Below are 25,759 nucleotides of genomic sequence, written 5' to 3' on the forward strand. Positions count from 1 at the left end.
GCCAATGATCATACTGTTAGAATGCATACATTGTTACAAGTGCAACAGCCTCCCAGCAGAGGTGGTAGAGGCTGATCCAGTGAGGGTATTTAAACGTGCTTGGGATAGGAATACTCCAGGTCCCCATGTTGGCAAACATTCCAGATTCCTTACTTTAAGCATACACTGTGCGGGGAGATCGGCCCCATCTGGCCCCCGTTTCTCCTGCTGTAAAGACTCAAACCTTAATCAGTCTTTGGTGTACCCGGGAACTCTCAGGGGTTTTGCCCCCATCTCGGGGTGAAGGGGCAGTTTCTGACTCCTTCCTACCCCCCCCCTGCTGGGATCATATATAAAACCCCCGGTTGGTGCTTTTCCTCCCAGTATGATACGAAATCCACTTATAACAGGAATTCTCTCCTCCGAAGGCTGAAACCCGATTGGTTCCTTTTGGCAGCGTTCCTATTGGTGCCTGATTTGGGTCACGTGACGATTATCGGTTCCCGCAAAATTTAGTGGATTAAAAATATTATTTCAAAAGCCCCCTGGTATTTGTTACCACTATACAAATACAAAATATAGGGGGCAACACAGGGGGCCGGGGGCAACATGGTTTTGATAAAGATAAACATGGGGGGGGCTGTTTATACAGATGGTCTCCTGCTTTCTTTTTTTTATGGGGGGTCCCAGATAACAGACTTGTCCTCAGTGACCTTGTGGGCCGCTCTGGGTGGTCTTAACCCTTCGAGGGTCACAGGGGTGTTAAGCTTTAGATTGTAAGCTCTTTGAGCAGGACGCGCCTCACCTCTTGTAATAATAAACGATGTCCGTTAAACCGCGGGCGGCCGGGAGACTATTACATCATCAAAGCGTCAAAGTGGAAAACGGTCTTTTTTAATTAATCGGAAATAATTGGGTGAGAAAAGACTGAAGCTGGACGGGCGATGGATACGGCGCCAAACCTCGGCGAGCGTCACGGAGACCGCGCGGTTATTCTTATTATTTTCGTTCGTTTCAGAGAACGGCCCGATTAGAAGAAAAATAAACCAAAATGTGGCCGCTTTTAGCAGGAGATGCGTCGGCTTCCTGTGTATACAATGAGGTTTGCTCCGCCGCCCAGCGACGGCTTCCTCTGCTTAATTGTGCGGCCGCCTGACCAAACAAAACCTCTACAGGAAACGCGCCGGGGACGCCGTGTGCGCTCGCTGCCGATAACCGGATAACTTTCACCCCGACAGCCGGGAGCGACCCCCCTCCTCGTTAAATCTCACACCGAGAGACAAACATAGATCAGATCAGCCGCATCAGCGGGAGGAGAGAGGGGGCATCAGGGGAGGAGAGGGGTATTATTGGGGGTTTTATGGCTGTGGAACCCTGTTTGCAAAACATTCCGAGAAACGAGGGGCGTCAGGGATTCTGCCCCCAGTAAGGTGATCTGCCCCCAGTAAACGCTGCAGGAGGATAAATACGGGGTATCTGCGTCCTGCGTGTGCTGATCGCGGGCAGTAATCCACGCACAGGGCTGTGATTTATTGCGGGCGCGGTGTATTATGGGCGGCTGGGCGCGGTGTCGGGGTAGCCGGAAACGAGGAGCCCAAATCCTAACCTGTATTTATTTATATTTATTTTCCATGCGTTTGGCGAGGACTCGCTTGTAACCGTGGAAACGAGCGGATCTTTAGTTCGGGGGCTTCATATATTTGGCCGACAGACCCTGTAGCCGCGGTGGATAAAAGCCGCCTGAGAGTCGCTAGTGGAACGTGCGTCGTTAAAAAATAGTATATTACATCACTGTGTTTGGATGACATCATAGCTTCAGAGGAAAAATGTCCCTGGAGTTTTAATGGCCGCCTGTAAAGCGTGGAAGGGGTTAAGAATCTCGCTGTCGGGGTGGAGGGCAGACTGTCAGGGGTGGAAGAAGGTCTCGTAGGTCTCCGTGTCGTGTTGGCGTCTCGTAGGTCTCCGTGTCGTGTTGGCGTCTCGTAGGTCTCCGTGTCGTGTTGGCGTCTCGTAGGTCTCCGTGTCGTGTTGGCGTCTCGTAGGTCTCTGCGTGATGTTGGCGTCTCGTAGGTCTCCGCGTGATGTTGGCGTCTCGTAGGTCTCTGCGTGATGTTGGCGTCTCGTAGGTCTCCGTGTCGTGTTGGCGTCTCGTAGGTCTCCGTGTCGTGTTGGCGTCTCGTTGCTCTCCGCGTCTGTTGTCTCCATCACGCTGCTGTCTCTCTTTCAGACCCGTGTCTGTACATTCCGCGATTTGCTCACATGCTCGAATTTGGAGATAAAAACCACGAGGTCTCCATGACGGCTCTGCGGCTCGTGCAGCGGATGAAGCGGGACTGGATGCACACGGGCCGGCGGCCCTCGGGACTCTGCGGGGCCGGTACGTGCAATCATTTATTTATTTTACCTGCGGGTCATCGTTTAAAGGGACAGCGCCCACCTGATTTCAATCCCACAAATGCATTTAGCCTTCAGACTTTATCATCGCTCTGCATGCGGAGCCCGGACGGTGCGAGAAGCGAAGAAGAATCTTCATTCATTTACCTTCGCGCTGTTATGTAGCAGTGAAACCGACATTAACCATGAACGCGGTGATTCAGATAAACGTTCTCCCGATATTTGCATGAATGACGTTTAAACTAAAGTAGAAATAAAGCAGGAGAACAAAATTAGGGGGTCCACCGGGGCCAACACAACGGGGGGGGTCCAACAGAATGAGGGGGTCCAACAGGGGGTTACATATTCAACTGACCCCCAATCATCTTCTCGCTCCACTGAACCTACTGAAAGCCCCGGTTTGCAGCGTCTCCATCTCCTCATTCAGCCCCTCGTTACCCTGGCGCATGTTGAAAGCTCCCTGTTATTTACGCCTGTTTGTTGACCGCCGTCTCCTTTTCTCCTGCGCAGCTCTCCTGGTTGCGTCCCGAATGCACGATTTCCGACGGACGATAAAAGAGGTGATCAGAGTCGTCAAAGTTTGCGAATCCACCCTCCGAAAGAGGTGAGCGCCGGCCGCCAGTCCCAAACCTTTACATCCCCGCGTATTCTCTCGCTCCTTGCCGCGTTCATTCTCTCGCTCCTTGCCGCGTTCATTCTCTCGCTCCTTGCCGCGTTCATTCTCTCGCTCCTTGCCGCGTTCATTCTCTTTCGTTTGCGTTGAACGGGAGCAGCTCTGGAAGGTCGTTTATTGATTTCTCAGAGATTCCGAGATAATTATTCTCGGGATTTAACGCGATCAGAAGATACTTTTTAGAACTTTAAACTCATCAAATGCAAAGACGGAGGGAGCCCGAAGTTTCTTATCGCCATAGTTACGGAAGGCCACATCGTCATTCATCCAGTTCATCTAGCAGGATCTTAGGGGCTTTGAACACAACAGAGGCATCTAAATTGCCGCTTCGGTGGGGCGTCTTAAGTACCAGGACAGGCTGCTTTTCCGCTCCTTCGGCTTTCCTCCCATGCTGCGCGGCATCCTTTAAAGCCCGAGAATCCTTCTGAAATGGAAGATTAAAACTGTAAGTAACAATTTAGAGAGAGCCTTCAATCAGACGACTCCCGCCGGGCGAGGGCCGCATTATAACCGCCGCTTACTGCTGCTAAAATGCATTCGCCGTGTCAGCTGGTCTCTGGGGATGCCTTAAGTGCTCCTAAGACTTGGATCTTACTTTGACTTCAATTTATTTTTATTTTATTATTTTTATCATTTTCATTTTTTATTTTTATAATCATTATTTTGTATTTTTATTATGTTTTTTCTTTTATTTTTTTATGTATTTTATTTATTTTTTATTTTATTTTTAGAGATTATGATCGAGTGAATCATCTCATTTTATGTCGAACACAACTGTTTTTGGATAAAAACCTCTGCGATATGCCATCCGCTCATGTTTTTTTTTTTTTTATCTTTGCAAAAAATAAAAAAAAGAGAGCGCTCTCGTGACATTTGACAAATTGCTATTTTGTACGTAAGCCGTGCCTGCGCAGATATCGTGTGAAATGACAGCGCTGTCTCCTTGGGCAGAAGGCGTCCGGGGGAAGCGAATCATTTACGGCAGCAGAGAGACAACTAAAAAATAGATAAATAACGCGGTTTACCCTGAACCTGCGCGGCCTGATATATGTTTATTTTAATTGTGAGATTAAATTGTAAGGTTTTTAGCATGGCCAGTCCTTCTCGGCCCCATAATCCCTCTACCCCCTCTCTCCTCCCCTGATGCCCCTCTCTTTCCTCCTCTGATGCCCCTCTTTCCTCCCCTGATGCCCCTCTTTTCTCCCCTGATGCCCCTCTTTTCTAGGAGGTCAGAATGTTTGCTGGGTATGAGGGGATCGCAGGGTTCTACGGCCCTAAAAGCCCCGATAATGTGTATAGAAACAGCAGGAAACGGCTTTATAAATTAAACGGGGGAAATAAACCCCATTATTCTTCTAAATACCCCACTGAGTTACACAAATACCCCGCAATAGGGCACAAAGTCACGTAAAAGCCCTGCCCCGCCCACACCTCCTGTGTTGGATTTTATTGGGCAGGATTATTCGCGGAGTGGCGGCAGCTGGAGGAACGCCACCCCGTGTTTTATTTTCTCGTGTTAGTTGCTCGGTCTTGGTTATTATAACGGACTTTAACGCCCCGCAGGCTTACGGAGTTTGAAGACACTCCGACCAGCCAGCTGACCATCGATGAGTTCATGAAGGTTGACTTGGATCAGGAATGCGACCCACCTTCCTTCACCGCCGGCCTGAAGAGGGTCAAACTACAGCAGGTGACCCAGCCTCTCACTTTACCTATTGAGACCTTAGTTCACTTTGAAACCCTCGTCCGTGCCAGCTGCTGTGAATGGTGGGACTCTTTGAGGGTGGTAGATAAGTGGAACAGCCTCCCAGCAGAGGTGGTAGAGGGTAATACAGTGAGGGGATTAAACATGCATGGGATAGACATACGGCTCCTGAATCTAAGACGAGACCAACGACTGATTAAGGTTTGAGTCTTTACAGCAGGAGAAACGGGCAGACTAGACGGGGGCCGGATGGGGCCGCTTCCGGATGTTAAATGTCCGGCGGACTCCGTTGTAAAATTCTGTGTTTCTGTGTTTTCTCTTTGCAGCTCGAACAAGAACTGGCCAAAAAACTGGACGATGTAGAAGGTAACGATTCCTCCGGCGATTGATTTTCTCGTTCCCCCCCCAGAGACCCCCCAGTTACCAAAACCGATTATTCCTTCGCAGGGGAAATCACGTCGTATCAGGACGAGATCGAGAACGAACTCGAGAACAGCAGACCGAAAGCTAAAGGAATCTACGCCTCTTTTTCTAAAGAAGGTAAGAATTGGAAATATATATATTTTATTTTTTTATGAAAACTGATCATTATTGCAGGGGATTCATGAAATAAACGAGCCGCCCGCATCAAGTCTGAAACGTAGAACGGGTTCCCGATGTCGGTGGAAGGCACGGGGACCTGGTTTTATTTACATAGATTTTTTTATTAATATTATCTTTATTTGATGTAAACAATCTGAATTTTGGTTAGTTTCATATAAACAGAAGATTCCGCGTATGTCAAACAGATATTTTTTTTTAATGGGTTTTTCTTTTGTTTACTGTGAAATAAAATAGATTTTTGAATTTGGATCCTGGCCCTACTGGCATTTATCGGTTATAGCACCAGCTGATTTATTTATTATTCCTTTTATTAGTTCATATTTATAATTATTATTATTATTATTGTTATATACTTTTATATTCTTGTTTGTTATATTGCTATTGTTATAATAATTTATTACACCAACAATACATTATTAATATTATTACTATTATTATTGTTATTACTATGATTATGATTATTTGTTATTATTATTGTTTATTATTGTTATTATAAGTATGATTATTATTATTGTTATCGTTATTGTTATTACTATGATTATTTGTTTTATTATTATTATTGTTATTATTGTTTATTATTATTACTATGATTATGATTATTTGTTTATTATTATTATTGTTATTATTAACCTCGCCATGGTTTCGGGCATCTTTTTGGTGCAGATTATGAAGACACGACCTCCAGCGTTTTTGGCGAGGAGGAAGATGACGAGGAACTCGAAGCCGCAGCGAATCACTTAAACAAAGATTTCTATACGGAACTCGGCAACGCAGACAAATTAACCTCCAAGAGCCCGGAAAAGCAGCACCGCCTCGAGTCTCTGCTCGGCCCCCTCCCCACGGCGGCCAGCTTGGGCATCACGGACTCCATCAAGGAATGCATAATGGTCAAGGAGCAGGAAAAATGTAAGTAGAGCTGCCGCGCATGCTTTAAAATACCCCTTTTTGCCCCAACCTATGGAGCAAAAACGTGCGTAGAAATACTCCTAAAGGGTTAAACGTCATAAAGCGATGTTTTCGCCCCTCTCTTCTCTGCGTGGAACGTGCAGGGAGAGGTCATCCGAGGATAGCGAATAATTCAGTCTGGCGGAAGGCTGCTCATTTTTACCGTTTTATGAGTTTTTTTTTGGGGGGGGAAATTAAGGATTCTGCATTATTTTTAAGGAGATGGTCAAAAAATAACTTTTTCTCCCCAGCGGTGCGTTTCCCTACGAGCGCCTGGGAAGGGAGCAGCAGAGCGCGTGTTGTATGTGCGTCTGGACATACGTGTATATAAATAAGACCTTTAAATGACTTGTGGGTGGGCCTTAGCTGTGAGTGGGCGGAGCATGACCCACCCACCAGAGGGCACCCGTTAACCCTTGTCTGCTGCTCCCCATTAGTCAGGATAAAGGGAGTCTCCGGTGTGTTATTTAATGTGAGAGTTTAACCCTCGCCTGGCCGCGCTCCTTCGTCGGTGGTGATATAATGTACCGTGGTGTTCTCTGCGTGGATCGGTACCACGGGCACGAGGTCACAGAGCAAACGGACTCCTTTATTGTAAGGCCCTTCAGCGAGTGCCCTCTCTCTCCCTCCTCTACACGACGTTGAGGCGCTTTATTTTTCCTCCCCGGTCTCGGTCGGCGTTTTGCTGACGGCCTCTAACAAAGCCGTTCCGACTCAGTGGTGCGCGGCGCCGACGTCTCAGCGTTCTATTAATTTCTGCCCAGAAAGCGGACGACCCGCAGCCGCGTTTCTCCCTTCTCGTCCGAGCTGATTCTGGGATTAAACGTCCGTCGGTCTTTCAAAGAAACAAGAAGAGCAACCATTCAGCAGTAATTCCTCCCCAGTGCAGTCTGATCCTTCAATGTCATTTCATTTTTCTCTGCTTTAAAGAAACAGCAATTTTATCTCGTAATTAACTGAAACCCAGAACCTGCCGGCAGATCGGCCCCTTCCGGCCCCTGTCTAGTCGGCCGTTTCTCCTGCTGTAACGACTCAAACCTTAATCAGTCGTTGGTCTCGTCTTAGATTCAGGAGCCGTATGTCTATCCCATGCATGTTTAATCCCCTCACTGTATTACCCTCTACCACTTCTGCTGGGAGGCTGTTCCACTTATCTACCACCCTCTCAGTAAAGCAAAACTTCCTTCCGTTCCATCTCAGCCTCTGACCTAACGTGTCATTAAACAGGACTTCAGATAAGTTTCATTATTCCCCCCCGGTGTTTGCGGAACGGCGTCCCTGGGGTGCAGGGGCTTCCATAACCCCAATACCCGACCCGCGCTTCGCGTTACTCTGTGGTTTTACCCCCAGCGCCCGGGGCAGCGACTGGCATTAACCGCTAGCAGTCATGGCAACGGTATACATGATGCTGAACGCCCCGCGCCGGCAGCTTGTTTTATCTCTTGTTTCTCGGCAGCCGGCAGCGTGGAAGACGGGGAGCTGGACCTCAACGGGATCGACGACAGCGAGATAGACCGGGTGAGACCTCGCACACACGTGTTATACAAACTGCTTTAATCAGAACCTCATGCTTCCGCGCCCTGCGGCTCGGCGTTGTGAGAGTGATCACGCATTGGGGGTATAAAGATCGTAGGGGAGTCTGTATCAACCGACTGATTACCATGACGACGGGTTATGTAATAATATCAAAAATCTACAATATTTAATGCGATATAAAAATATAATAGCGACGCTGCCAGGGTATCGTTAAATTCGGTGCCGGCCAAATACGCAGGAGGAGAGGAAATCGGGTGACGAGTAATAGATTGTAAGCTTTTGAGACCACAGAAGTAACTTCTCAAAGTACACGACCGTTCAAAAGTTTGGGGTCACTGAGCTGTTTTAATTAGGTCTGTAACCAACGATTAGTATTTTAAACCTAAACTCTGCGTTTTATTCGTTGGAATGAAGTATATCCTGGACGAGCGAGAAGCGGGAATAAAGGAGGAGCTGTGGCTGAAGGAGAACGCGGATTACCTCCGGGAGCAGAAGGGTAAGCGGGGGGATATTTCACATCCCAGCCTCGTAATGACGCCGCCGACCGCCGCAGACCCCCGCTCACCGCGCCCCTGTTTGTGTTTCAGAAAAAGAGGAGCGAATAGCTAAAGAAAAGGAGCTCGGAATCTACAAAGAGCAGAAGGTGCGGACTTTATATTATTATTAGTATTATTATTATTAGTAGTAGTAGTAGTAGTATTAGTACTATTATTATTATTATTATTTGTATTATTATTATTAGTAGTAGTAGTATTTGTATTATTAGTAGTATTATTAGTAGTAGTAGTACTATTATTATTATTAATATTATTATTAATTTGCATATGTATTAGTCGCGTTTATTTATTCATGAAGCTCTCGTTAGCAGCTCGTATTCTCGTTCTATTAGTCAGAGAATTATTATTATTATTAGTATTATTATTAGTAGTAGTAGTAGTATTATTTGTATTATTAGTATTATTATTAATTTGCATATGTATTAGTCGCGTTTATTATTTATTCATGAAGCTCTCGTTAGCAGCTCGTATTCTCGTTCCATTAGTCAGGGAATTATTATTATTATCATTATTAGATAATCGCAATATTTACCATAATCCTAGAAAATAACATCTTGAAGACCTGGAGAAACGGGGTCTTGAGGCTGTTGTGAGACTATAAGCGGCAGCTGCTTGCGGATTATAACTCCCAGGACGCTCAGCCGAAGGTGTCTTGGTCTTTCTTTCGGATTGTATTTCTGTTCACGTGTTTAATTGACTTTCATCCGTTCATCTCTGCACTCTCTCGGGGTCCATTCACTTCTCTGAATGATAACCGACTTTTGGCCCCCGGGGTGCCTTTCCTCACGCAGCAGCCTCCACCCAGGAGCCGATAGGCAGTCCTTGCTCTATAAATTATGGATCGGCACTGTAAGGGTTAAAGGGCACTCCAGCCACCGTATACATTTAATGCGCCCCCCATAATGTCCCCTCTGTGAATGCATGGGGGGTCCTGCAGAAACCGCCCCCCCATATGCATTTGCCAATCAGTGGCAACAAATGTCAGATCACAGAGAGGTAGGGCAGCTGCAGCAGCATGGCTGCAGCTTCTGTATCAAGTACTCTTCCGTACAGGGTGTCGGGGGCATCAGGCTGCTGTTTTCTTTGTTCCAATCATATTTCTTTAAATAATAACGCGTGGAGAGCGAGTGGCCGATCCGTCCACTTCCGGGATTCCGCTTTTCTGTCTTCATAAAATAAAGTCTCTGTTTTTTTTTGTTTCGCCGCCCAGCCGAGGAAGCCGTCCAAGCGCAGGACTCCCATCCAGGCCAGCACAGCCGGAGAGGCCATCGAGAAGATGCTGGAACAGAAGAAGATCTCCAGCAAGATTAACTACGACGTACTCCGCGACCTCAACAGCAAAGGGAACAGCACCCCGAAACAGGAGAGCGGCCCGGAGGAGGGCATCGCTGGCAGCGGAATACCCCGCCGGAAAAGCAGCGTCTGCCGGAACCTCGCCAACCCCGCCGGCATCGCAAGCAAAAGGTACGGCGTCCCCGCGACCCCCGCGCAGCAGCTCCGATCCCCGGCGTGTCACGTTGCCGGGCGGATACCTTTCTCTCTTTTTCCGCCCCGTGACATTGTGACAGCGACGGTTTGCCTTCCGCTTCATTGACGTGACGGTCGGCATGCGGCGGCGGCGGTGTTGTTATCCCGCTGAACCGCGCAATTGGAAATGACAGCCGGAGACGGCACGCTCTCTAAATCCATCATACTCTTCCCCTCTTGCCCTGCGCTCGGCACGTCTCGCCCCGTCTCCACTACTACTCCTCGTCGGTCCTTTTACTGAAACCTCCAAACTCAGTTAACCCTTTCTCACAATTTACGTTTACTGACTTTAAAACACATTAAAAATAAACAGTTATTGAACCTCAAAACTGCTCCTTAAATGGCAGCCGCCGCAGGTAATTCCGAAGGTCAGTTCTGGGGCAAAGTTCTAAATGTGGAGCAGTTACCGTGGAAACTGATGGAGTATTCCTGCTGATCGGCGCACCGTTAGATCTCGCTTTTTTTATAAATACCGCTCAGCGGGGGTTTTGCTGTGTATATTCGGTGTATGTTCTGCGTATGTTCGGTGTATGTTCTGCGTATATTCGGTGTATGTTCTGCGTATATTTGGTGTATGTTCTTCGTATGTTCTGTCGGCGGTGCGTCGGTCACATACCATGGAGATGGGATGGAAGGGAGTTTTACGTCACTGAGAGGGTAGTAGATAAGTGGAACGGTCTCCCGGCAGAAAGCTGAGGATAGACCTATGCAGCCTTAGAAGCCGTGTACAACTTCATTTTGTGCCTCTGTAGTGTGTGAATGAAACATAACCAGCAGCAAAGGGTTAAATGGCTGAAGGCATCGCTAATTTCATCGTCTCGCCGGGGACCTCCGCGATCGTTTCTTTTATCTCGCTGTCAGCCTCGTCCATTTCAGATCCGTCACGGAGCCGAGGGGAGCGGAAGCCTCTCGGGTGGAGGAAGCCTCGGTGTTCTCCGCTTTGTTTTCCCGTCGGTGAAAGTTAATGCGATTCACCGTAACCGTGCGTTCTCTGCTGCCATTACCGTTAGCGCGTGTGATGGAGCGGGGGTCTCTTTACTGGGGGGTATTCTGCAGGATCTGTCCTGTGCATTTGCCCCTTTCCATACCCCCCCCAGCCGAAAGCCGCGCAGGAGATGCGTTCAGCGACTCTCCTCCGGCCCGCTCCCTGCCTTCGATTTTTGCCCCCATAAAGTGCTCAGTCTGTTCGGGTTCCTGCAGATACCACGCTGACCCCCCCGTCCCCTCCCCCGCAGAACGGTGAAGCCGCGACACTCTGCGGCGGTCTGATTATTTATTTAATTCGCTGCTTTGCGTGCGCAAACCCCCCCCCCCCCGCAGCAAAGCATTTAAAGGTCACGTCAATAAGAAACGGAGACGCGTGACAGCTGCGTGTCCCCCGCATCCCGTGACATCAGCCGCTTTGATTTGTAGTCTTAAAGTGGGGGTTCTGGCAGTGACGCAGCCGAGGAGGGTCCCAGGGGGGATCCCGCGGAGGGTCCTTGGGGGGAGATGGCGAGGAGGGTCCTGGGGGGGGAGATGGCGAGGGGGGGTCCCGGGGGGAGACGGCGTCATCTTCCGGGTTATGAGACCAGAACAGGCCGACCGCGCATCCCTTTCACCGACGTGTCGGATGGAGCGCCGAGTGTTTTAGGGAATCTTTCATTGAAATGATTCCCGTTTCCACGGAACCGGCGGTGGAATCTGATAGCGCTAATCGCCCGGGATGACGCCGCGGGATTCCTCCTCGTGGTTTAGTTAACCTTCGCCGCGATCTCATGTTTGGAACGAAAAATATATTTTCTTTGCATTACAGTTTCTAATTTTTTGGCAAAAGTCCTTTAATTTTCAAAAAATAAAATCCCGTAATTATTATCAGAATTACAATGTTTCACAATTACAGTTATTTTAATGGACAAAATGTGCTTTTCTTTCAAAAACAAGAACGTTTCTAAGTGACCCCAAAGTTTAGAACAGTTGTGCGTATATATATATATTTATATAATTCAGTTGCATCTTTCCTGTTGTCAGTTATAATATTTAGGTTTTTTATATCCTGTGCCTCGGACTCAGAATACATCTATATCTGCTAGATTGTAAGCTCTTTAACCAAGGCCCTCTTTACTCTCCTCCTTCATTCTTCCGGGGTCAATAAGCTTCACAAGATGCCCGAAAGGTTTTAGGAATACGTCTTTTTCTTGGCTCGTTGTTTCTGTCGGGTAGAATATAGATGAGGATCCAAGCGATTCCATCACTCAGTTTGGGCAGATAATGAAACCGTCTCTGCCGCTGCCCGAGGCGCAAATCAATTGGTTGACTTAACTTTCCTGTTTACTAAATACGGTAATTGAAGGTCGGATATGCAGAGTCTGCCTCCCTGCCCCTCCAGATGGCTCGAGATAAGGAGCCGGTGCTCCGTTTAACCTCCTGCTCTCCCCGTGTTTTTCCACTCGGTCCTCTAGGAGTTTCGCCTCTGTAATGTTTAACCTGTCAGCAGGAAAAATAAAGGGAAAAAACCAAGACGGTCGCTGCATCTGCATCACATTCAGCTCCGCAAACCGACGAGATGAGAGCAGACGGCCCTTCAACTGGGAACTCAATCAATGAAATCATCAATTACAGCAGCCTTATAGATTAAGCTATACGCTAATTGAGGCCGTGACGCTATAACGTTCCACGTAAAGAAACGGCATTGCAGTGGACACACACACTATATATTATATATATGTACATTGTGTGTATGTATGTATATATATATATATATTATATTACATATATATATATATATATTATATTACATATATATATATATATATATATATTATATTACATATATATATATATATATATATTATATTACATATATATATATATATATATATATATTATATTACATATATATATATATATTATATTACATATATATATATATATATATAGACTACATATATTATAATATATTTTATATATATATTTTATATAATATTGCATATATATATAATATATATTTTATATATATATTTTATATATATTATATTACATATATATATATATAATACATATATTATTATACATATATTATATATAATATATTATATATATTATATATTATAAATATATTTTAAATATATATTATATATTAAATAATATATATGTATTACATAAATTATTACATTTACTATAAAAGCTCAGTACCTGTAAGACGCGTCTTTGTACAGGTATCATGTACATATTATATTACTTGCATAATATGCAGCCGTTCTTAATAATGGGGGGCATTTAATGGAGTATTAAACCTCCTTGTGATGAGTCCTGAACCGCGTGCAGCGCCCCCTCTGGCACGGACAGGCTAAGCGGCCCCCCCGATAGGAAGCGGAAGTTTTAGGATATGTCTCGGTCTCTCTGCTAATCAGACTTTCTAAAAGAAGCATTGATGGCATGTCTCACCTTCCCGGCCCGTGGAAGATCCGGCACTCATCCTGGGAACAAAGAGCTCGCATTGAGCGGTGATTGCAGCTTTTATTTTATACTTTACATTACCGAGCAGAGAAACGGTCGTCTTAAATTACCCGGGAAGAGCAGGCATTGGGTGTTTTTGCTGCTCCTCCGAGCTCGCTGATGATATCTGAGAGGACACGATGTATCATCAAAGTAATAATCATGTCTGTTAATCCCGTGAACACGTCTGCTCGCAAAGAATGGAAAAGTACCGCAAGGAGCGGCATTGGCGGGGGGCGCGAGGGCGCTAAAAGGAGCCCACCAACTAAATGGTGTCAGGCTTCACCGAAGAACAGCGGATTAAAGTACGTTGTGAAGATTCGGTGTGTATTATTTAAGAGTGAAATGAATAGGAGGACGTTCTGCGCATGGTGAGTCTCAGTAGACCTCAATGCAACGTTCGCAGGTCAGCGCTGCAGGTGAGTATATCGGGGGCGCGGAGATTTGTTCAGCCAAAAAATAGCTGGGGAGAAGGTGCAAGTACTAATGGGGGGGCTTCTGTTACATGGAAATGTACAGGGACCACTCAGCTATGCATTAAGGTGCATACGAGGGCTGGAGTGTCCCTTTAACACAGAATGATATATATACCGTATATTCCGGCGTATAAGACGACTTTTTAACCCCAAAAAATCTTCTTAAAAGTGGGGGGTCGTCTTATACGCCGGGTACTTACCAAACCGGAGGTTCCCACGAAGCCACCAATCTCTCTAATCATTACGCGCCGGCTATTGAGGCCGAGCGCAGGGATGCCGTCATGTCCCGGCGCCCGGCATCAAATGCTGGCGCGTAGTGATGAGGGAGCAGGGAAGCCCGAGGTCTGGCACTTCAGACCTCGGCTTCCCTGCTCTCTAATCACTAGGCGCCGGCTATTGATGCCAAGCGCAGGGATGATGTCATGTCCCGGCGCCTAGTGATTAGAGAGCAGGGAAGCCGAGGTCTGAAGTGCCAGACCTCGGGCTCCCACAACTGGATGGAAGAAAGAAGACAGAAGATGAGGTAAGAGATGGGGAGAAAGGGAGGAGAAATATATATATATATATATATATATATATATATACACATATATATATATACACATATATGTACACACACACACACACACTGGTGTGTATATATATATATATATATATATATACACTGGTGTGTGTATATATATATATATACATACGTGTGTGTATATATATATATATATATATATATATATATATATATACACATATACATATACATATACATGTGTGTGTAAAGGCAGGGGTGTGTGGTGAGAGCAGTGTATAAATGTGTATGTATGGACAGGCATATGTGTAGATATATATAGATATATATATATTATATATGTGTGTGTGTGTGTGTGTGTGTGTGTGTAAGGGCAGTGCATGTATGTATATGTCAGCAAATCAACCAGCAAATCACCGGTAAGGTACATCGCTTGCTGTGATTGGCTGGTTGTTGTACGCTGGGTAGAGGGGTAGTCTTATACGGTGAGTATAGTCCAAACTCTATATTTGGACTGTAAAAGTTGGGGGTCGTCTTATACGCCCAGTCGTCTTATACGCCGGAATATACGGTAGTCTATAGATCCATAGAAAGTGTTTTAAATGGGAGGCCACATGAAGCCACGTTGGTCTCCAGTTGGAAAGCTGCGTCCTTGGAGTGACTAGCCCCCTGCATTTCAGGCAGACATGGAGGGTTCACGTGCCGAGCTCTGTGTTTTCAGACGGTTTTCCGTTACGTGAAGCTCAGAACTCGAACCCCGAAGGCGAACGTATTAGAAATCTTCTAAGAGAATCTTCTAAGAGAAATCCAAAGGGGATTCCCGCCGGATCATTCATCCGCATCAACATAAACCTCCGCGTTCCTGCACAGCTACCCGCGTCCGCCCCCTCCCCCCCCCGGGGGCTCGAAGAAACAGTCAGAATCCACCTTGTTAATCACCTGACATCTGGGGTTTTTTCATTTTTTTTGCAAAGTTAAGTTAAAGCTATTTTTTTTCTGTAAAATGTAAGTTTTCAGACAAGAATAGCAGGCAGCAAGTTTTACCAGGCAGCGAAGGATTATCATTGTGCGGCTAGTGAGAAATTTAAGTAAAAACCAGGTTTTTTTGTATACTTGTCCTTTTTCACTAAGAAATGGTAAAGATAAGATTTACTGAAGGAGTCTGGGAGACGCTTCCGCCCGCTCAGTATTCCAGAGAACGTGGACCGAGTCTTTCTGGCGTTTGGGGTCCGGGCTTACGTGAGTGAATGAGAATGTAGGAGCTGGGAGTTATTTGGGGTGAATCCGTACGATTCCGGTAAAAGGTTTGTGTGGGGATTGCTGGAAGGTGCTTTATCGAGGGTCGTACGGCTGGAGGCTCCTGAAGTTTCTAGCTCCTCTGGAAAGCCGCCTCGGCCGCCTCCATCCTTCATGGACTTTCTTGCTAACGGGTGAGAGTCTCCATGGGGCAGCCCCTGCCAGCTTGATGCCCCCAGGCACCTGCTTCTACGATGGGGCCGATCCTGCTTCCAGAACGTGCAAGCCTCAGATGAAAGAGGATCAAGGTCACCTTCTCGACGTGATTAAAGACTCTACGCGTCCTTCCTGCCCTCGCCTCGTTTTGCCCCAGCTGTGGATAAATTGCCCTTTCTGGATCACATAGCATTTGTAATTTCTGGAAAGCAGATTAATCCTCAGATAACGAGCGATTCCAGACAAGAGCTTCAAACAATAAGGATCGTCTTGGGCGCTTGTTCATGTACGACAAAAAAAAAAAAAGAATGAGGGCCGAGGAAGACAATGATTTTCATTGAATCTTTACAAGGGGTCGGATAAGAATTGATAAGAAATAAGTGTTTTGACCCAGAAAATTACGTATGGTGGCTCCTGGCACTATAATATACCGGGTTTAATAAATAAGATATTGTGTCTCCGGCTTCCGTGACCTGAACCTCGATAATCTCCCGAGCAGTGAATGAAACGAGTCTCCTCCGTGAGATTTATCGTGCATTCCGCGGACAATAAGCGTAGGTGTGTAATATTTTATCTCTGGATAAATGCGTCTTTGCGTTCCCCGATCCCGTATCGATGACACGCTCGCTCCCCGTGACTCATTGGAAGCGGCAGATTTATTTCAGCTCCGAGTCATTGGCGCTGGAGCCCGTCTGGCAGCGCCCCCCCCGTAAAGATTATTCGGAATTGGTAGAATAATCAGACGTTAGTTGAAATAAATACAGCTGCACGGTTTTCACCAGTTATTTTTTTGTTAGAATTTTCAGGTGTTTTTAATGAAGTTGCGTTAATTCACTCCATAGTCTGATGTTCCGCCTCTCTCGAGACGTAAAGCGCTAACCGTTTGCTCGCGTTGGTGGTAACGGGTCTGTGGAGGTCCAGTCACCTGACGCTCAGTGAAATTACAGGAGATAATGATAAATACTTCTTTCCTCTTTTCTTTCTTTTCTCCTTTCTTTCTTCAGGTTTTCTCAAGGAACCACTATTTAGATCAGAGATTTCGCCCAAGCAATGCTATCCTTTTTTTTAAATTCTATCCTTTTCATTTTCTTCCCATCTTCTTCTTTTCCCTTTCTTCTCTTTTGTCTTTCATTCTTTTCCTTCCATCCTTCTTTAATTCTTTTACTTCTTTCTTTCTTTCCACTTTCTTTCCTTTCTATTTTTATTCCTACTCCCCTTCCTTCTTTCCTTCTTTTTCTGTCCTTCTTTTTCTTCCTTTCTTTTCCTCCATTCCCATTTATTTTCCTCCATTCCCATTTCTTTTCCTCCATTCCCATTTCTTTTCCTCCATTCCCATTTCTTTTCCTCCATTCCCATTTCTTTTCCTCCATTCCCATTTATTTTCCTCCATTCCCATTTCTTTTCCTCCATTCCCATTTCTTTTCTTTTGCTTCCTTTCCTATTCCTTCTTCTAATTTAATCTTTTTTTCAGGAGGATCTTGTTTAGTAGAAGCATATAATGACGATCTGGTTATGTTGACATTCGCCGGGTTGTTGAGGCTCTTATTTCACTAATATTTGGACCGTCTAATACATCATTTTCTTCGAGAGCTTTTGAAATCCCCGTCTGTGAGATCGGATCTGGTACTCGAGCGCACTTCAGCTCAATGACTCAATCTCTCGTTTTCTGACTATTTGCTTTTCTGTCTGTATTTTGAGGAAGCTCTTGAAGGAAATGAATCCGTACAACATTGGAACGAATGCAGCGCTCTGCAATTATTGGCAGGTTTTTTTTTCCACTTTTTGCTCGCTTTTAGCTTTTCAAACAGTTTTTTGGGTCTTTTTTAGTTATTTAAGAGAAAGATACTGTTTTGTGTGTTCTCCCTGCCTCTTACTAAGTTATTCCGATGAAGGGCAGCTGCTTCGGGATCTGCATGTGACGGACGAGTAACGGGCTAGCTGTGTGCGTCACGCAGGGGTACTGCGCATGTACAATAATCTCCTCGTTCACACAGTTTTCTGGTGATTGCCCCCCTTCAAACACTTGGTAACCGACATCTCTCGGTCTATTGGACCCTCGAGCTAACGGCGTAGACGCTGATTGACGACCGGCTCGTCCTAATAAAATAGAACGTTCCGGACAGAAATAAACGAGATTTTAAAAGCATTCGAAATTAAACGTATAAATTCCCAGCGCTATACCATAAACCGCGGTGTTATTTCCTGATAACGAGATAGCAGGCGATCCCGACCACAGGACTGGCAGGGGTAGTATTTACATGGCACCGGGCGTGCAGGCAGAAGGAATTGTAGCTATTCTGGGCAACTTTGTAGCTTTGTGGGTTTTTTCAGTGCCCGAAAGCAACCCTTAAAAACTCGGAAAAGGCTACAAGCTTTTACATTGAAGGACATGGTGGAGAGAGCGGACCTTCCGCGGTGGGCTGTCTCTCAGCCGGAGCCGCTGTCTCTTTTCCTGCGTTTTTTGGATTGTAATGTGTGTTCTCTGAGAAATACCCCAAGGCAGGAGGTCTCAGCACCGAGACAGGTAATAGTTCAGAGGGATTTATTAAGGAAGACAAAGGAAATAGGGAAAAAAAAAAGCCCCGTAACATTTTACAAAGAAGAAGATGTAGGATATTATGTAAATTGACACACATACGAGGACGATAATTACGCTTAAAGCTGTATTTAAAGATAAGTAGGATTGTGATGCTAATTTTTGGTTAACCAATGAATGGAGAGAGAGAGAATTCCGAGGCGTTCGCTACATTATTAACGATACGTGTCAAACCCCGCGCCTTTCATCATCGCAATCCCCACCAATTTATCACTGTGGTTACCCTCTATTTTTGGCTTTTTTGTTCTTTTTCTGCATTGAAATTGAAATGTAATTAAGACGCGCGCTGAAGACGCCATAGCCTGCAGGCGTTCCGCTAAATAGAGAGCTCGTATTCTCTTTGTGAATCTGCCGGTTTATAACGTAAAGTCCCGAGTCGGGGAGTGAGATCGGATGGATCCCCGCGAGCGACGGCCTCCCGGCGGCCGCTGGTGATAACCAATATGGCGGTAGCATCTTCTGTCTGTCGGACATGAGGCGGACACTGTAATGAACGTTTCGTTTCATGCGTCTATCAGACTATTTAAGAAGCGCTGCCTCCTTCGTAGTCTTTATCAGAACTAAATCCTTAATCAAAGCTAAACTCTGTGCTTTTTGATTTCTTCCGCATGCGCTATCATTTTGGATTCTTAAGCTTGTGAGCTCGTGACTCTCTCCACCTAATGTATCTTTCTTGTCTTAGTCTTTCAATTCTCGTCATACCCCTTGAATTTATGTATTGTATTAAGCGCTGTGTAAACTGTTGGGGCTTATAAATAAAATATATAAAAAGTAATACTTTAGATGTTAACCTTACGCTGAGATCAGTGGCAGCCTGTGGCAGAGCCAGTTCTGTCCTTCCCCTCCCCCACCCTTACAAAGGCTGCCTGAACCAATCGGCAACAATCAGCAATTAGACAGCAGCGGGGAGAGAACCCGTTGGGGGTTATCCAGTGTAATCAGGGTTCCGTCGGGTCATGGATCTACGCGTGTTCCTTTCTATGTAACCTGTAAGCGTGTTGTGTTCAGACATGGAAGCCCGTTCCCCGTCTCTCCTACGTCGACTTTTATTCATTGTAGTCCTCGCTGTTGATCGCTTTCTTTAACTTTTCTTTCAGATCCAAACCTTTGGTTTCCACGCAGCCGTCGAAGAAGCCAGCGCTCGCGCAGGTAAGAGTCACATTGTATCTTATAAAAGTGGGTCTTAAAGTGAAACGAGACGGGGGTCCTGTGCGCGTGAATCACGATGACTCGGAAAGGATGCCCGTGGAAAGCTGGGTTCCCGAGTCTTCTGAAGGACACATGGGGCAGGGTCGCAGGTTTCGAGAAGCCGTGAGTCTCGCTTGCTGCTTGATTACAAATGTTAATTGGTAGAGGGATACCGAGGGCAGCATCACAGTATATACAGTATAAGGAATGGCCTTTTGGATACTCTTTGATGTCCTTGATCGTCTCGAGAAGCGCTGATTATTCCTCACGCTGACCGGCAAACGATGCTACAACCCGACCGAGAGAGAGAGAGACCCGGAATATTCTCTCCTGAAAAGTTTGACAGCGACTCCTGGTTCTCGAGTTCTTCTGCGACTCCCGTAGAACGTAATGTGGAAAGGACATTTTGCACATAATTACGACGGGGAACGAGCATTAATCTTCCCGAGCCGCCAGATATTCTGCCTCCGGAAAGGCATTATCACTTTTATTGTCCCTCATTACCAAGACGCGGACGGACAGGAATAGGGATGATAATTAAGAAGAGGTCATATTTTAATTAGAATACTTTTTTCCGCGCCGTGCGCCGCTCCCAGGTATTTTTCGTGGTGTGTGAAAATGATCGGCGTTTGCTTGTGAATTAATCCTTTTTTCGGATTGACTGTGTGTGACCGCGTAATACGTTTAACCCCCTGTGGGCTCGCAAATAGAGTCTCCGTCGATGTCCGGAATATTCACGGATTAACCGCTGCGCCCCGGCTTCAGGTTCTATCTCCCAATCTATATCATCCTTTAATTCTGGCTGAAAGATCCGTTCCCGTTGAGTCCGCGGGTTTCCGTTTGTGCCGCGTCAGCACTTTTTTTTGTTGTTGAGGTACCAGACGCCTTTTCTTTTCCATCTTATAACGTCAAACACCCCTTCCAATAAAAAGTCAGTCTGTATAGATTTATATCGTTACATATCAAGAAGAAAGATGGTGATTCCATGGAAATGATCATCTCTGCCTGCAGCGCATCTCGGAGATCCCCCCCCCCCCGTCCAGCGTTTCAGGATAATATAACAATCATTAAATTCTGGATATGCTTCTTGTTTACCTTTATTGGGAGAATATATGGCGTTTCCGCCATCGGGATTGTACGTCGGGATACATCGTGACGCGTCTTTTTTCTTCTCCTAGCTGCCTATGAAAGCAAATCCCCCAGAGGTGAACGGCCCGATCGTAGAGAGCGGGCCGGTGGCGTACAGCCACGAGGAGGAGGAGGAGGCGGACGAGGATGAGGAGGAAGAGCACTGTGTAAGCGCGCTTCAATTAATGGGAGCCAGCGGTGAGTACTTCTCCATTATTCTCCAAAATACTCAGTGAGGGAGATCTTCAGAACCTTCTGTGTTTCACTCTGACGTTTCCAGATTATACGGGCGGGTGTACCAGGCGCTGACCCAGCTTATCTAGCGCCATGCGGTGGCTTAATCATCATGACGGGGTTTGGGATCCCCAATCCATCCGAGGTGACAGCCCTTTGTGTTGCGTTCCAGACGATACACGCAATGTAACACTCAAGGGGCGTGTGATGTCATTGGTTTTAGTTTGCAAGCAGGAAGCCAGACTATGACACAAATTGGCCACAATGTATCTTCCGTCCTGTTCAAAGCAAGCACAGCGCTCACATGTATACGTTTATTTAAAAAGCCAAAACTAGGCATTTTTCTCTGCAGTTCCATGCATGCATCCGCTCAGGGTTCAGACACGTCCAATAAGACGGTCTTATTCTTGACTGGATCCTTTCTTTGTACCCGTGCGTCACTTTTCATGGGGTTATTGAGCTGAATGCTTAATACGTTCCGCTGCCTTGGTGATGCCCGTTGCCGTATTTATTTAATATCTATTAATCTGTAATATTTTTTTAAAGCTCCGAGCGATCCGCTTTCTGCCGGCCGCGTATTAAATAACAGATTTCTTTATTTCAGATTACGGCTGCGAAATGGACGACGACGACGGATATTGACGCAGAAATACGGGACTTTTGGGCGCCGCGTTTAGGCGAAGCGTGTTTGTAAAATACGGACTCGTATCTACGGTGCTGTTCTGTGATCAGCAAAGCAGTCGGAACTTTGTAATAATAAGTGTCTAAAATCCTCCCGATTTGGGTCGGTTCACGCTGGCCCTGAACCCACGAACGTCTTTGGGTTTGTAGTACTTGAATCTCATTTTTTTTTTATTTTTCGTCATTATTTGTTTTCTGGAGCCTTTTTCTTGTAAACATTTTGATAAATCGTACAATTTAACATTAAAATACTAATAATGTACACGCCCGCGTTTCCCTGAGCTGTATTTTCCGTTGTTTCCCCCCATTTTAGTAATAAGACCACTAACCAGGACCTCTCCTTAAAACTGGTTGTTTTTTACACCTATATTTATGTAGATCTGTCCCACTCGGCTTGTACGATGGTCATGTAAATATATATATATTACACCAAGCATTCCTTTTTACAGAACGCTGGAGAGAAAACACTGCTGTTTATTTAATTTTTCAGTTTTTGAGTATTGTTACTGTTTTTGTGTCTTTTATTTGATTGTGGCTGTCGAAGCCGATTCTCCATTGTAGCGTGAAGATGCCCGGTTTTCCCGCCCGGGTTTGACGCTCGTCCTCCGCATCTACGTCCCCTTCGCCTTTTTAAGCTTCGGATAATGTGAATCCCTCGCTGGTTACCTGGGGATTTAATGCACGCGATCGCTTATCCTGACTCCGACCCGGAGAGAGAGACCCCTCTCGGAATATTACTGTCCTCGTATAATCTATAGATCACCGAATCCGCACCATGTCGCTTCCGCTCGCCTCCAAAGGAAATTATGGTCTTGGGGGCGGCTTGGGGGGGAAGCTAAAGAAAAAGAATAACATTGTCCTTTCTAATATGATTATTAAATGCAGGTCCGAGTCGTCATTTACAGAAATCATGGGGTCTGCGCATCCAGAGCGGGTCGTATTGTTTGCATTCCTTTTGGGCAAGCTGGTGGCACCTTGTCAGTGTATACGGACAGAATGTCGATTTTATTTTGTAAACCATCATTAAAGAATTCTTATTTATCCGCGTTTCCTTTATTAAAGCGTGTATCCTCTGTGCCGTACGATTATAACATCTGTTCGTTCAATCTACTTTTCATCTCTGACCGTGCCTGATGCCGGTGTGAGCCTGGGGCTGGTGGTGGAAGGGAGATAGTGTGAGTGTTAGTGTGTGTATATGAGTGTTAGTGTGTGTATGTGTGTAAATGTATACTGTTAGAGCCAGGCTGTGTGTTTTGGAAGGGAGACAGTGTGTGTGTGTGTGTGTGTGTGTGTGTAAATTTATACTGCACCAAGGCGAATCCACTCACTGATCCTTGGCTAAACCATGGTGGTTTTTATGTACATTAATGCGGTTTTTAGGACTGTACAATGGATACCTCATACACGGCATATAATTCAGAGGCCTGAGAAAAGAGGGACATTGGGGAAGAAAACAGAGGTATCCAGGGAGAAGAGAGGGGCAGAATTTAGGGATCAGACAAGGATCCCCAGATCACCTCACATAATGCGGAAACGCTCCAGATGATCACATAGAGGTCCTTTACTTGAGGTCATTCAGCTTTTGTTTAAACGCAATAACGAGATGTACGAAATAGCAGCGGCTCCTGGCAGAGTCTTAAGCGGGGAATCCAATGGAAGAAAATCTTTAAGCATAAACCCCGGCGCTGTATACAGTAATACAACCCCCAGCACTGTACACAGTAATACAACCCCCCAGCGCTGTATACAGTAATAACCCCCAGCGCTGTATACAGTAATATAATCCCCCCAGCGCTGTATACAGTAATATAACCCCAGCGCTGTATATAGTAATATAACCCCCCAGTGCTGTATACAGTAATATAACCCCCAGCGATATACACAGTAATATAACCCCCAGCGATATACACAGTAATATAACCCCCAGCGCTGTATACAGTAATATAACCCCCCAGCGCTGTATACAGTAATATAACCCCAGCGCTGTATATAGTAATATAACCCCCCAGTGCTGTATACAGTAATATAACCCCCCAGCGCTGTATACAGTAATATAACCCCAGCGCTGTATATAGTAATATAACCCCCCAGTGCTGTATACAGTAATATAACCCCCCCAGCGCTGTATACAATAATATAACCCCCAGCGCTGTATACAGTAATATAACCCCCAGCGATATACACAGTAATATAACCCCCAGCGCTGTATACAGTAATATAACCCCCCAGCGCTGTATACAGTAATATAACCCCCCCAGCGCTGTATACAATAATATAACCCCCCCAGCGCTGTATACAGTAATATAACCCCCAGCGCTGTATACAGTAATATAACCCCCCAGCGCTGTATACAGTAATATAACCCCCCAGCGCTGTATACAGTAATATAACCCCCCAGCGCTGTATACAGTAATATAACCCCCAGCGATATACACAGTAATATAACCCCCAGCGCTGTATACAGTAATATAACCCCCAGCGCTGTATACAGTAATATAACCCCCCAGCGCTGTATACAGTAATATAACACCCAGCGCTGTATACAGTAATATAACCCCCCCAGCGCTGTATACAGTAATATAACCCCCCAGCGCTGTATACAGTAATATAACCCCCCAGCGCTGTATACAGTAATATAACCCCCCAGCGCTGTATACAGTAATATAACCCCCAGCGATATACACAGTAATATAACCCCCCCAGCGCTGTATACAGTAATATAACCCCCCCAGCGCTGTATACAGTAATATAACCCCCCAGCGCTGTATACAGTAATATAACCCCCAGCGCTGTATACAGTAATATAACCCCCCAGCGCTGTATACAGTAATATAACCCCCCAGCGCTGTATACAGTAATATAACCCCCCCAGCGCTGTATACAGTAATATAACCCCCCCAGCGCTGTATACAGTAATATAACCCCCAGCGCTGTATACAGTAATATAACCCCCAGCGCTGTATACAGTAATATAACCCCCCAGCGCTGTATACAGTAATATAACCCCCCCAGCGCTGTATACAGTAATATAACCCCCCCAGCGCTGTATACAGTAATATAACCCCCCCAGCGCTGTATACAGTAATATAACCCCCCAGCGCTGTATACAGTAATATAACCCCCCAGCGCTGTATACAGTAATATAACCCCCCAGCGCTGTATACAGTAATATAACCCCCCAGCGCTGTATACAGTAATATAACCCCCCAGCGCTGTATACAGTAATATAACCCCCAGCACTGTATACAGTAATATAACCCCCAGCGCTGTATACAGTAATATAACCCCCAGCACTGTATACAGTAATATAACCCCCAGCGCTGTATACAGTAATATAACCCCCAGCACTGTATACAGTAATATAACCCCCAGCGCTGTATACAGTAATATAACCCCCCAGCACGGTATACAGCAGGGGCGTCCAAGTTTTTTCTGCAGTGGGCCACTTCATCAGAATTGTATACGTGCGCGGGCCGCACTCATTTTTCACTGTGAGAAAATATGGCCTTTAATAAAATATGCAGATTAAAATAAAGTAAATGACACAAAACCTTTACTTTTCCTCTCACTGATTTCTGGGCCTAGAAAGTTTTGTGACTACAAATGCAGGATTCTGTATAAGTAAAAATAAAATAGTTCTATTTATTTTAGGGATGCACTAAAATGAAAATTCTGGAACAAAACCAAAAATTCAGGGTTCACTTAGCCGAAACTGAAAATGACCCCCCCACACACACACTTTTAATAAAAGTAAGTTACACACCAAAATTGTACAAAAAATTATATATTATGATTGTTAACAGCAATCTCAGGCATACCCAGATTCCAGCATGTACTGGTTGGCTGGGCATTGTACCGGTATTTTTTGTCCAATTTTAGTGTGTAACCATGCTTTATTAAAAGTAACACACCACAATTGGACAAAAAAAATCAACAATATGACTTGGCAAGATAGGAGTGGGATTGCTAACAGCAAACACACTCTTTTTATACCCAGGCAACCAGTAAATGCTGGAACCTAGGCATGATGGGACTGTGATTGCTGTTAGCAGATTGCTGTTAGCTGTTAGCAATAACACTCCTAT

General features: G+C 45.5%; 1 protein-coding gene across 1 annotated transcript in view; it reads left to right on the forward strand.

Annotated features, from left to right (window-relative positions):
- Positions 1-21,936, forward strand: part of BRF1 (BRF1 RNA polymerase III transcription initiation factor subunit) — a 49,126-nt gene extending 27,190 nt beyond the window's left edge. Inside the window, exons 6-18 of the mRNA XM_053474697.1 lie at positions 2,207-2,356; positions 2,884-2,977; positions 4,610-4,736; positions 5,078-5,117; positions 5,199-5,291; positions 6,018-6,260; positions 7,756-7,817; positions 8,250-8,331; positions 8,423-8,478; positions 9,603-9,856; positions 19,541-19,592; positions 20,810-20,957; positions 21,598-21,936. Of these exons, the coding sequence (XP_053330672.1) occupies positions 2,207-2,356; positions 2,884-2,977; positions 4,610-4,736; positions 5,078-5,117; positions 5,199-5,291; positions 6,018-6,260; positions 7,756-7,817; positions 8,250-8,331; positions 8,423-8,478; positions 9,603-9,856; positions 19,541-19,592; positions 20,810-20,957; positions 21,598-21,635 (1,439 nt within the window). The 3' untranslated portion in view covers positions 21,636-21,936. The remainder of the gene's footprint in view (positions 1-2,206; positions 2,357-2,883; positions 2,978-4,609; positions 4,737-5,077; positions 5,118-5,198; positions 5,292-6,017; positions 6,261-7,755; positions 7,818-8,249; positions 8,332-8,422; positions 8,479-9,602; positions 9,857-19,540; positions 19,593-20,809; positions 20,958-21,597) is intronic.
- The last annotated feature ends 3,823 nt before the right edge of the window (positions 21,937-25,759 follow it).

The sequence above is a fragment of the Spea bombifrons genome, chromosome 9, assembly GCF_027358695.1.
Source record: "Spea bombifrons isolate aSpeBom1 chromosome 9, aSpeBom1.2.pri, whole genome shotgun sequence".
NCBI classification, from domain to species: Eukaryota; Metazoa; Chordata; class Amphibia; order Anura; family Pelobatidae; genus Spea; species Spea bombifrons.